The 12761-nt window shown below is 39.9% G+C and overlaps 1 protein-coding gene across 3 annotated transcripts; it reads right to left on the reverse strand.

Moving 5' to 3' along the window:
- Positions 1-127: 127 nt before the first annotated feature.
- csnk1db (casein kinase 1, delta b) lies at positions 128-10464 on the reverse strand. 3 transcript variants are annotated; one of them, XM_088284872.1, is made up of 10 exons: positions 10004-10464; positions 8397-8507; positions 6905-7053; positions 6048-6276; positions 5755-5925; positions 5489-5637; positions 5017-5185; positions 4672-4805; positions 4105-4170; positions 128-1515 (listed from the first exon to the last, which is right to left on the reverse strand). In XM_088284872.1, the coding sequence occupies exons 1-9, from the start codon at positions 10077-10079 to the stop codon at positions 4120-4122; spliced, it is 1239 nt and encodes a 412-aa protein (XP_088140998.1). In that variant the 5' UTR covers positions 10080-10464; the 3' UTR covers positions 128-1515; positions 4105-4119. The 3 variants fall into 3 exon arrangements, with proteins under 3 accessions (XP_088140998.1, XP_088140999.1, XP_088140996.1); XM_088284873.1 differs by having other exon boundaries at positions 4105-4175; positions 10004-10462; XM_088284870.1 differs by lacking the exon at positions 4105-4170 and having other exon boundaries at positions 10004-10463.
- Positions 10465-12761: the final 2297 nt, after the last annotated feature.

A 12761-nucleotide genomic window follows, 5' to 3' on the forward strand; every position in this document is an offset into this window, starting at 1 on the left:
GAGTTTTTACAAAGTTTTTGTCCACAACCACACATGGAAAGAGAACAAATGCCTCAATGTAAAGTTTTAACGGTACCCTAACATCCGTTCATAAAGACCACTGCAGAAAGTAAATACACAAAAAAGATACAAGGAGGTAATTTATTTACAATTTAGGTACACAAATACAGTGGCAAATATAAATGTGAGAACAAATGTTGCTACCCCAGTGACTAATTTTTCTTCAACCGGATGACCGAAGAAGTGTCAAAATCAAAAACTTCTGGGCATTATTTCAACACACACACGGCCACTCACAGCCAGACGTCCAAGACACAATTGAATCCAAATTCGGGTGGGAGAGAGAAAAAAAAAACACACATACACGCAAAATACGTAAGTCAGCACCCCCGACAGCCAAGTGTATGAAAAAAAAAAAGTTGGCCACATTCAGTGCAGTGCCTGCGACCAGCACTGCTCTGTCACAAAAAGGGCAGGGGGTGCAGGGGTGGGGTGACAAGGACGCACACCGACAAGCAGACGCTACACATAATTACGACTGCCTAACCTTGCTGCAGCAGGGCCACCTAAACCAAAGCTTCAAAAGAATGCTCAGACTTATCCCTAACTAGGAAAGAAAGAAATCAAAGACAAAAAGATATTTACACATCTATATTGCAAGTATTTCACAGCTTCGAAACAATACAAATGAGACGGCGCAAAATGTTTCATCTGTACACGGCGAATAGAAATCTGGTCAAAAGTGTCAAATGAGCCTCTTGCCACCTTTCATAAAGTGCAGTTTTATTGTACAACACTAAGAAAGGGAACACGGCCCACTGAACGCTGCACTGTTGACAAGAATTATGTATTAAAGGAGAACACAAGCCTCCTGTGTCTGAAATACCAAAACATTTTTGGTACATTCACTGTATGTGTGCGTGTATTTATTCATACACACCCTTTAACTAGATTCTACAAAAAAATTTGAGATTTTATCCGATGAGCCTGATAAGACAGTAGAGACATTGGGGCATTATTTGAGTCTGTAGTGGGACTCAAGAGACTAGAAAGTTGCCATATGGACCCAGGACACAATCTTTGTCTTTTGACATGCTTAGAAAAAAAAACATGTGATCTGACTGGGGAGGGGCAGTGCAGCTTGTCCGGGATATATCCTGCACAAGTGGACCTGAAAACAGTACTGAAGTCCAACGCTCAGACTGAGACAACAACGAAAAGGGGATGCGGCTGAGGTGAAGATATGGGGGGGGCCTATGGGCAAAGAGTTAAAAAAAATAAAATAAAAGGTGACAGTACTGAGCGCAGTCCATACGAAAGCACTTCCAGTTAGCTGGTTGAAGTGAAGTGGCTTCCCATGGTAGCTGTTGCAGTAGTAATTCAAAGTGGAAATAGTACTATTAGTGTCTGTCTGTCAGTGTCTGAGTGGGCGCGTACTGGACTGCAAGGCTGCAAGACACTGGCTCATCGAGGAGCGAGTGGATGGAGGCCAGCAGGTAGTGCGCTTGACACCATCTAGAGGAAACGAGAGATAAGAAAAAAGGCACGTCAGCATGAGAATAAAGAAGGAAGGCCATGTTCAAAATCATTCACGATTCATTATATTAGTTATAGTGTCCTCAAAGTATTCCAAGACACTGATTATAAAAATAAAATCAAATAAAAAAAATTTCATTATTTATTTGTTCAATGTTTATTACAGGGGTTCCAACCGCCAATGTTGGAAAATCTCATTTTTTAATAAAGTGGCTGCCACTGGTGTTTATTTAAATCAACATTTCAGAAGACAAGGTCCTTATTTCAAGTAAAACAATCGAAATCTTGTCCTGTCATATATGATGAACATATGTGACTTACCGGATCCAAAGCAGGAAAGCGCGATAGAACTTGTCAGGTCCACAAAGACTTAACTCATTTTCTACACAACTTATCCCAACATTGTAACCAATTATTAAAGTGTGACAGATCCATTACATAAATGTCGAACAGTTAAGATTTTCAGCAAACTAGACACGATCCGTTTTAGGGCAGATTCGGGGGAGGGGAAAAAAAAATCTGAAGAGACATCAGATAATCGGTCTGGATCTTTCGAGCCACTTGATAATCTGACCTTTGAATGAGTCTGTTGACTGTCACCTTGGCAGCCATGACAGTACTGTTCCCTTCCCCCTCTGTCAACAGTTGGTGACCGAGGCAATTTTCAATCTAAAATGGTGCACTGCTACCCTCTGCTGGCCGTTTGTCTCAACACCATTTCTCAAAGTGCTTTCAATGAAAAAGGGCCAGCGCATCAGGCCCAGATCAATCACTCTCATTCCTCATGGGGAAGAAGAACAAAAAAAAAAAGTACCAAACAGCATAACTCAACCTTTGTCACTGAATGTTTTGATTGTAATGGATCCCGTAAAGGGACAGTGTGTAGAAATTTTTGGATGTTAATTTTAAAAACCAACAATCACCGTGTTTTACTGACTATAAGGCTGTCTTTGAATTTGCTCAAAAATGGTGGACCTTAAAATCAGGTGTGCCTTATATATGGATCTTGCACTGGTTTGTTTCCCTTAACCGCCGTAATATGTCTTATAACCCGGTGCGCTTTATACATGGACATTTCCCAAAATAGAGCCGTTCATTGAGACTGAATTTATAATCCGGTGTACCTTATCGTCTGAAAAATAAGTTAATTTCATTAATAAGCCAAAAATAAATAGATAAATTAAAACCAAAATATATAAAAAAAAAAAAGAGTTCTATCAAATCAACGCACATTTTTCCAGGTAGGTCTTGTAGTCACTCATTATATTACATGTGTACAAGGGCCTCACCTTAAAGGCGGCTGACATGTTTCACCGCCATTGTTCTGCTACAGAGACAAACTTGGCGAACATGTTGACTACAGCGTGTGTAGCAAATGCAATGTAATCATTTCGTCACATGAGAGAATAGTAGAAGTCGTTTATGATGACACGTCTCTCAGAAGCGCTGTGATGCGCGTCATTCAAAATGCACGCGCTTTGAACTTAGGTCATTGTATTAAGTTCACCATTTGCATTTTTACACTGCCCTTTTTAGTTGTTGGCATTTAACGAGTTAATAATAACTTTACTACATTGGAAAGGTTATGGCTAGAGACGACCCTGAGTTGTGACTTTGTGGTTACATTGGTGTTATAAGATATCTGTCAATGCTTTCCACTAGAATGCACAAAGCTCTAAAACAAACAAACAAACAAAAAAAACTGTCGCCCAGCTGACCGTAAAAGAAAAACAATCCACATAAATACAAGTTAAAGGTTGCCATCATGGAAAGTTAAGTTCACAGCCAGTAGGAATGTTTGCAGCCATCCAGTCATTGCTCAACACACAGTGTGTGCAAGTGTGAGTGTGCCATTTAGGTTGTCATTTTGGTGAAGGTGCAGCTATTAGGCTGAAACCCTCTAAACCCCTTTCCCTTTAAAACACAGAGCACTCTGTGTCAGAACAACTGGATGGCATGCTTTCAGCCAGAGCCATGAGGAAGCTTTAAGCTAAGATGCAAAACAAGTAGCTTAGTCTCGTGCAAGTGTTAAAGGGGTGGAAGAAAAAAAAATCACAGAGGAGATGCAGGGACGCAGATTTCGGCAAGTAAAAACAACATCGGAAACCCACAACTGCACCAAGCCACACTGGGGGCATACGTAAAGGGTAGATAAAGGTGTAAAGAGTCCATTTTTGGCCAGTGAGTTGTATGCGTGCCATTGATGTAGGTGTCATCAAACCAATGGAGCAAGCAACAAGCCACAAAGACAAAAGCTGTTCAAATGGGTGTTCGTTTCCAGTCTGAGGGGGCAATGCGGTGCGGGTGGGTGGGGGAGTTACATTCTTGGACTATGGTGTATACACTGTGATGCATAATCCAGACCAGTTCTCAGGACTGCAACCTTCGACTTCAGATTGATCATCTGACTCCAGATTTACCAATAACTTAAATTAGAGTTGGGTAAAAAAAAAAAAAAAAAGGAAAAAACAAACAAAACGCTGGAACAAGGAGCATCTAAAGCAGTACAGGGTAGAACTGGAAGTTGGATAAATGCATTCCTGGTGCTTACAGGGGTGCGCAACTCACCCAGTGTTGCCACGGTCACACAAGTATGTGGCGAGCGTCTACTTGGCGTGATGTTCGTAGGGAATGCTATTCTGAGGTTGGGGGAAGGGAGAGACAAGGCCCAATACGTCAAGTCAGAAACCTTGTCATGTACAGACCGCTCTATGGGTTAAATAGACTTAAAGAGCAGCACTTCCAATACAAGATCAATGTGCTGCACAAGAAGGTGGAGGGAACTCAATTTATGGGCCTCGACAATCTTTTCTAACAGAAATTGATTAGCATTTGATCAATGATCTCAAGTCCATTACAGCAGCAGACAGACATTAGAGACACGTAATTAATTCACTTGCATGACATGCATTTTCAACATTTTTGCCCCCACTCAGTTGTGATCCATGGCGGTCAGCAGCACACACAGCAGCAACCCGTTCCTCGATTGACAGCGAGCAGGCACCCTTGTTTGCTTCATAGTTAGTTCTCAAACAAGGATGAAAACAATGCTCTGAGAGTCCGGATAAAGATGGGACTCCCACAATATGTGCTTGAAATCAACAATGAGCATAAATAAAATCAAGTGTCTTGTACCTGTGAGGTGGACATTCGTGAGGTGTCTTGCCGTCCAGTCAGATCTGAGGAGGAGACGTTGACGGGGGCGCCGCGGTGCAGTCGCATGCTGACTTTTCGCTCACGCTCCATGCCAGATGCTTGACGTGGGGACGCTGGAGATGAAGAAGTGTTGACAAGACTGAGCGCGGGATGCCAGTGTGTAACTCCTACATTGCAGATGGTGAGGCTCCGCCCTCTGCCCACACCTGATACTACTTCTGAAGCTTGTAAATTCCTCGTTTAACGTCAACCAACGCAGTCCCCATCAGTACCGTTAAAGTAACTGTGAACGACGCATTTGTCACCAAGTGACTATTTACATACCTGTATGTGAAGTGGGTGTTAACGGTGTAGGCGGGGCTCCATCTTGGCCTCCCCGAGGTCGACCCGATGCAGCGGGTACTCCTCTAGTCGCTGGATTCCTGCCATGTCTCAGCCGGTCCTCTCGGTCGCGGCGCTCTCTCTCTGCCTCCTCTGCCGCCCGGTTGGCTCCCTGTTCAAAATAACGTTGGTCAGAACAACATCAACAAAATAATATAATACGTTTGGATGTTATTTAACAGCTATTTGTTAATATATAAAGGGGCTGCTACTTAGAATAAACACTCACCAAGCAAAAATGTAATCAAAACTCAAACTAAATTTAAATTCTACTATAAGCAGATAATCCCATTTGCTCTTCCTTTGGCAGAAATGAAACATTGCAAATATTGCGTTTGCCACAAAGGTCAAAGAAAGCAAATCATCTTTTGCATGCGAAACGTAAATGCAATCAAGTTGCTCCAGTAATACTCACAAACTTGAGCATATTCCAGTCAAATACATAGTCATAAGAGAATCCCTGTCTGTGAAAAAGGTTCCGGAAAAGCTGTCGGAGGTATGAGTAGTCTGGCTTGTCATCGAAACGCAGGGAACGGCAAAAATTCAGGTAGGTTGCAAATTCAGCTGTGACAAAGACAAAAACTACAATTAGCTGGGACCTTCATGTAAAAAAAAAAAAAAAAAAAAAATCATTATCATCACAACAATTTTTAAATGATACATAGATATAAAGGTACTCACATGGATATCCCTTGCATAGAATCTCAATTGGGGTGGACATTTTCTTCTCACTAATGCGTTCATACTTTTGCCTCTTGGTGGCAGCCTTGAGGCCTTGCCAAGGCAGGGAGCCCAAATTAAAATACATAAGGACATAGCCCAAGGACTCCAGGTCGTCACGCCTTGACTGCTCTGTAGGCAAAAAAACAAAACAAAACAAAACAAACAAATGGGTGTTTGACTCAATTCCTTTTCAGACAAGTCCAAGCATGTTCACATGAAGACAAGCCTAATCCATCTGCGTGAGTATGTACCAATCCCCAGATGGGTGTTGATTGAGGCGTATCTTGCTGTTCCAGTCAAGTTTTTGTTCTCGCGGTAGGGGATGTGCTGGTGAGTGCGGGCGTCACGATATTTTTTAGCCAGGCCAAAGTCGATGATGTAGACCAAGTTGCCCTTTTTGCCAAGCCCCATCAGAAAGTTGTCAGGCTTCACATCTCTGTGGATGAAGTTCTTGGAGTGAATGTACTCTATGCGACTGATCTGTAGATGAGAAATGGGCGATATTTGTGACATTGTGTGAAAATTAGTCAGTTTGCAAAATTATAAGGTCAGATTTGCATATTGTATAATCACAGAGAATCCAACAATTCAGTTGCAGCGGAAGCTTCTTTTACATGCTTTAAGGGACGCTGAGGCAGCCCCCAAATTGAAAGCAAAAAGCTGATAATAACTAGTTAAAAATCTCAACTGCGTTTAACATTACAAGTGGGATTGATTATGCAATATCTATCAAGACAATTCCCACAAAACTTGTTTGAGCATGATCCACAGAAGAATGCACTGAATTTGGGAGGCGCACCTACATTGAAGTAAGGGCGCAAAACCATGTCTGTCATGGAAGGAATGTTTAACTAACTGCCATTTGAGCGGCTCGGTGAAAAGAGATTATCGAGCATGGTGAGGACGTTTACCAGAGACCATTTAAGATATCATGGTGTCAATAATAGTTTCAACATAACTAGCAAAAGCAGCATTGTGATTACCTGAGCAAAGGGAAAAAAATGTAAAGCAAAAGGTAATGCTAATATTCCAATACTGAATGTGGCCAAGACAATGAGAGCGGTGGAGGGAGAAAATAGTAGATGGGAAGACATGTCAGTCATCTCACCATCTGATCAGCAAGGAGGAGGACTGTCTTGAGGCTAAACTTGCGGGAGCAAAAGTTGAAGAGATCCTCCAGGCTGGGTCCCAGAAGCTCCATCACCATTACATTGTAGTCACCTTCCGCTCCACACCATTTTATGGTCGGAATACCCACTACAAGAACAAACAATATCATTCGAATTCAACTTACAACATTATGCTCAAATAGGGCTAACGATTTGAGGACTTAAAATATCACACAGCGAATTTTCTTGCAGATATTTCGATTTGATTCACTTTTTTCTTGAAATCAAGCTTCAGTGCAATAGTCAAAATGTACAGTAACATTTACAAATGTGAGAAAATGACGCCATACCATTGAAAAGTTCAAAGTGATTACTCTAATAATGCAAGGACAAAGGCTGTGTGAGGGAGGCAGTCCTTTGTTTAAGGCTTTTAAAAAGGTAAGGAAAGACCTACTGTACAACTTATGTACACATATTTCCTGTTAAAAACACTAAGAAAATATCATTGATTCTTCTCTCTGTTAACAAGCAAATAAAAACATAATCCCTTAAACAGCTAAATTGATAAAAAAAATATATTCTGAGACCTAATATTGTGAACTCTCAAATCAATATTTTGTAGTGCAAAATAGCATAAATAAAAACAAATAAAATTGCTGATATAAATATTTAATATACCTCAAACTATTCACCATGACTAATGCCAGCTGTTAGCATGTTCCAGTGCTTATGCGCATTTGGTTCATAGTTGGTTGCGATCTTCCAGAATGCAATTCAAGCCAGATTTCTGTGAAAAGTCTGCTGGACACGTAAGCGCTTATGGTGATGGATAAATGAAGCTTCAAATATGCTTCATGAACCGGCTGTTGTATTTCTGAGTCCTCTAGATGGCACTGTTGGTTTAAATAAAGGGTTTAAAAAATGGCAATTCAGTGTTCGTTCAGTCCAATGTTGAACAGACAGTGTCATCTACCGGAGTCGAAAAATCCTACAACTGTTTCATGAAGCAGATTTGAAGATTCATTTACCCATCACTAAGCGCTTATATATATTTTTTTTCCCCTCAAACTGCATTTCACATTAGCAATTAGCATTAGATTCCTTCTTCTCACGTTCTCTTTTAGTCTATGTTGCATGCTTCGCGTCTCCTCATTCGCCGGTGGCGAAAGCGCAACTTGTTAGTTGGGTAGTTTATTTGTCACCACAGAGGAGCAGCTTGTTGCTGCTTAAATAAATCCATGCTGCTGCGGCGCAAGCTAGCTTCACGTCTAATTTTCTCAAGCAGCCGCAAAAGAAAAAACTTCCGGGAGTATGGGTGACAGCGAGATGTAGACGCGCCGTTTTGTTTTTGTCAAACAGTTCGGCTGGTTAGTGTGACCTGTCCAAAAGGTGAATTTTCAGCAAATAGATGAGGAGAGGGTCTACGGGAGAAAAAGGTGAAAAGGTAAATTTGCGAACCGCAAATAGGCATGGGTTTACTGTTTACTTTACCTCCTCCTTGCATCATTTTGTAGATCTTGCTTTCGATGTGGAGTTGGGGATGCTTGGTCTTCACGCATTCCAACTTGATGGCAACCTCTTCGCCCACAGAAATATCTGTACCTAAAAATGGGAAAATATACAGACGCACGTTGTGAATTCAAAGCATTTTTGATCAATACAAAGAACCATCTAATTAATATAATTTCAATTCTGGAGTTTTCCATCATTATGATTAAATAATGGTAATCTTTTAATATTATGGACAAGCAAAGACTCCTTATGAAACATTATCTAAATACAAGTTCAATAAGAAATATTGGATTGTCTTGTAGCAAGCTAAACACTTGTAATTATAATGCCGTCCCACAGAAATTCTAAGTTAAGTTTTTATCTTAATAATTTGTGCAACTACCTAACAAAAACACGGGGGAAAAGACAGCTGCGGTGACGTTATTACTGACCTCTCACTAGCCTGTTCAAAATATACTCTACTCACAGGCAGTTTGCCAAAGCATGATCAATGTGTGGGAACAGATGACTGCCTGATACTATACAATACAACTTTATTTATATAGCGCATTTCACAACATGTTCGATTACGTTAATGTTTGGATTACCCACTGTATGCAAATAAAAAAAATAAACTCTTTGAAATGAGAATTTATCACCATCAAACTTATAAATGGACAAAATGTGTCAAAACAATTCACATGCCAAATTGCAATTCATGTCATGCAGCCCTCCGATTTGGATAACATGTAAACCTGCAACTGTCAATGCTCTAGCCATGAGCAAAGGCAGTGCAGCCCTTTTGAGTCTTGCATGATGAGTAATCAATGCTAGTCTGCAATCTTTATTGTCACCTATGTTAAACTCGTGATATGCTGCCCTGTAACCTCCACCCAGCTCAAAACGAAGACTGAAAGCGTTGAACAAAGACCTCCAAGTCCAATGAAAGATGAAATAGTTTCAGATCATTGCACACCGAAATAAAGTGTTTAATATGATTGAAGCCGGCACACAAAACGAATGCGATATTTAAAACAACGACCTTTAATCATTCAATTGTAAATGTAAATATGCGTCCTTAGTAATTCGAGTCGCTCTCAATTTCCAGCAACAGCACAGCGAGAAAGATGAGACTGTGGCCTTCACTGTGCTGATGGGTTATGGGGGTTGTATTGTGTAACTACGGCCAACTCGGTTGAAAACGAGAAGCTTGTAGCAACGGGTAAACAACAGGAACTTCTGGGTGGGTCTTCTCAAGCACAACCCAGAAGTAAACTAATTCATTTGACGTAATCCAGTGGAAAAAAATATGATCAGATAGCATTTCCAAATGTGCCCAAATTCTAACAGCCACTCGACAATTTAACGCCAACTCGGTTTTCTCGTTCTAACAACACATTTCTATTCGATTGTTTAGAGTCAAAGAGGTGGAAACTATATCCGATGTTAGCTAAACAGTGCCTTATCTTAACACAAAGGTTAAGTCGAGCAATAGTGACAAAAGCTCTTTACACGACTGCAAGTGACACGTCTTCCAAGCGAATATCACACAAAAAATAATCAAGATTAATAAGCAAGTTAAAAACAAATAAGTATGTTTTACTTACCTAAATAGATGTCACCGAACGATCCACTTCCGATTTTTCTGCCTAGTCTGTATCGGTTCCCCACTCTTAGTTCCATTTTGTCGGTGGCTAAATTAAACGTTTCCTTGTATTAAATACACTCAAATTTCCACCTTTTGTTTTTTGACCACCGTCCTTAAGTGGTTGACAAGCCACTAATTCTCAATGCCTCTCTCCTCGGAATCGGTTTCTTCTGTACAATCCAAAATTCACCATCCCTTTTCTCCTTGTCTGAGAGCCAAAGACCAATAATTTTGGTATCAATCGATAGTGTAAAACACGTAGTTAATGTTCTCTACTTTTGAAAAGCCATTTTAAACAAAAAACGAGAGGATTGGGATGGATTTAAACCTTTAGCAGTACTCATCCAGCTCCCCTGTAATCGTAAGGCTAGTTTTTTTTCTTCGTCGCAAAAGCGGGTTGGACCGTGACGTCACTTCCCTTAGTAACCAGTGGAAGATATGCAAATTACCGAAACGTCTACCGGACTATTACATTAATTATTAACTAATTATGTCGCTCTCTTTGACATTGATTGATACAGAGAAAGAAAACAACAAAAACCAATAGGTTGCTTTGTAATCTGTATTGAAAATTATGTTAAATGTGGCTGTTTGGCATGTTAATTTGTATGAAAAGCAATACTTTCAAGGGTCGCTCATTTTTAAACAACATGACGAACAAGACGAATTGGCTTCAACTCGAAGTCGCTGACCTTCTAAGGAAACGCCCTGCCTTGCATGGGCAAAAGATTGGCGACAACACACGCCCATCTTGGTCCTGCCCAAATCTGTAGCCACAGCCTCCGGTTGATATTTCCTGATTGGCTGACTGTGCGTCAGCTGCTTTCGAATTTTCTCATTGGTTGCAAGAGAGCCAATCAAAAAATTATGTAGGCCGCTCACATGGCCGAGTTGTTGTTTTATAGATTGGGTAACTGTCAGGCACGTGTACTCCAACGTTCTGCATGTCGTGTACATGCTGCGTTCACATCCCGTAGGATTAAAGGTTTAACACACCCTGATCAAGTTAATCTCGGAATAATTCTAAACAAACAATAAAAATATTAGCAAAAAGGCCCATTCATCGTTCAACTTTAATGCAAACATACAAATCAGACATTTTATTAACAGGCATTTATTTTCTATGTATATAATAAAATATAATTGTACACTTTTATTTTTCGTATATACTTTGTACCATTCCTTTTGCATACATGCTGGTGTGAGGCTCTGTCATAAACCAATACAAAGAGGCCCTTGGAGGAAGAACAAACAAAGTATATGCACTTCACTTAAAAAAATGTTTTATGCATTCGTGCGTAGCTATTATGTAATAAACCTAGCCTTTTGCAGAAACCTGCCGTTTGTGCCTACTGTTGTGTATCTGTTTATTCAAGGAAATTGACAGATACCAGATGAAAACCCTCCCATCCAAGTGGAGTTGGTGTCATAGTTTTGATTCTGGCTCAGCTGTTAAATATACAGCGCCTTGCAAAAGTAGCAACCCCTCTTTCCCCCTTTGGCTTTTTACACAATACAATTGTATTCAAGGTGTGTGTGTGTGTATGCCATCCTATTTAGAAATAGAAATTTCGAGTATATATTACATAAAAAAAATCATATATATGTAAACATGTGCGTGTGTCTGCGTGAGCGTGTACGCGTGTGCGTGCGTGTGCGTGTGTGCGTGCGTGTATGCGTGTGTGTCAGAAAGGTTCCCGGACAGGTATAAGAGAAAAAAAATACATGCAAACTTCAACTGCATGTTTATCCCTGCATAGTGTTTATTTTAATATACAATGTTCTATTGCCCCCTACTGGTGTTTTGGAAGACTGCATCATAATACAGCATTTACTGTCATATTTGTTTTTTGGTGAGAGCAGCAGTCGTTTTGAGGAACTCGTCATTCGTATCTAAACCATGTAAATACGTAAAGAAAAACAAATCAACTATTTAATATAGCAATGTAATCCCCGATGACTGATTTTAGTATTAAAGTAAATTTTACTTCTTATCCATGCTAATAAACATTTATTTTACGCACTAATATTTATGATCCACTATATCTGTTTGTTGTATTTATCTGAATGTGAGCAAAGTGAACAGCCCTGTACCCCACAGAATTCAATTTCAACACCAGATTAATACTTGTAATATATTAAACACACCAATACTACATCCACCACATCCGTGTAATTATCCTTTATTGCTGCATATGTCTTTACATCTTTCTGATAGAAGCTGTTACTGGTTTAATCATTCATAAAATCAGATTCGAATGACATCGCTCATTTACAATGATAGCACTTAGACCAAATGTTTTTGAGCTTCTGAAAATGTAGCTAGACGCCATAAAGAAACAAAAACAGCTGTAATTTATAAACAGTAAATTCACAATGTCAATGGAATGTGTCTAATGTATTAATAATATTATTATAAATGTATTTAGCTATTTTGCATGATTGAAAGAAAATATTGCTTGTGTTCAAATTATAAACTTGGAGAAGAGGAGCGTAAGGACACAATCTTTTTCGTTGACCTTAACACTTTCTTTTGTTATATCACCACTTTTTCCTCTTCATTTGCCATTTCACTGTTGGATATTACCTGTCAAACATCCTCCTCCAATTCTCCTTACAACCATGAACTATGCTTTTTCTCCCTTCCGCTTTCTCAGTTATGCACTGTTCCTCCTCCCCTCTTAATCTCCCCCACTTGTTTTTAGGGGCAGGCCTTT

The sequence above is a fragment of the Idiotropiscis lumnitzeri genome, chromosome 20, assembly GCF_059441095.1.
Source record: "Idiotropiscis lumnitzeri isolate Australia: NSW breed Sydney's pygmy pipehorse chromosome 20, RoL_Ilum_1.0, whole genome shotgun sequence".
NCBI classification, from domain to species: Eukaryota; Metazoa; Chordata; class Actinopteri; order Syngnathiformes; family Syngnathidae; genus Idiotropiscis; species Idiotropiscis lumnitzeri.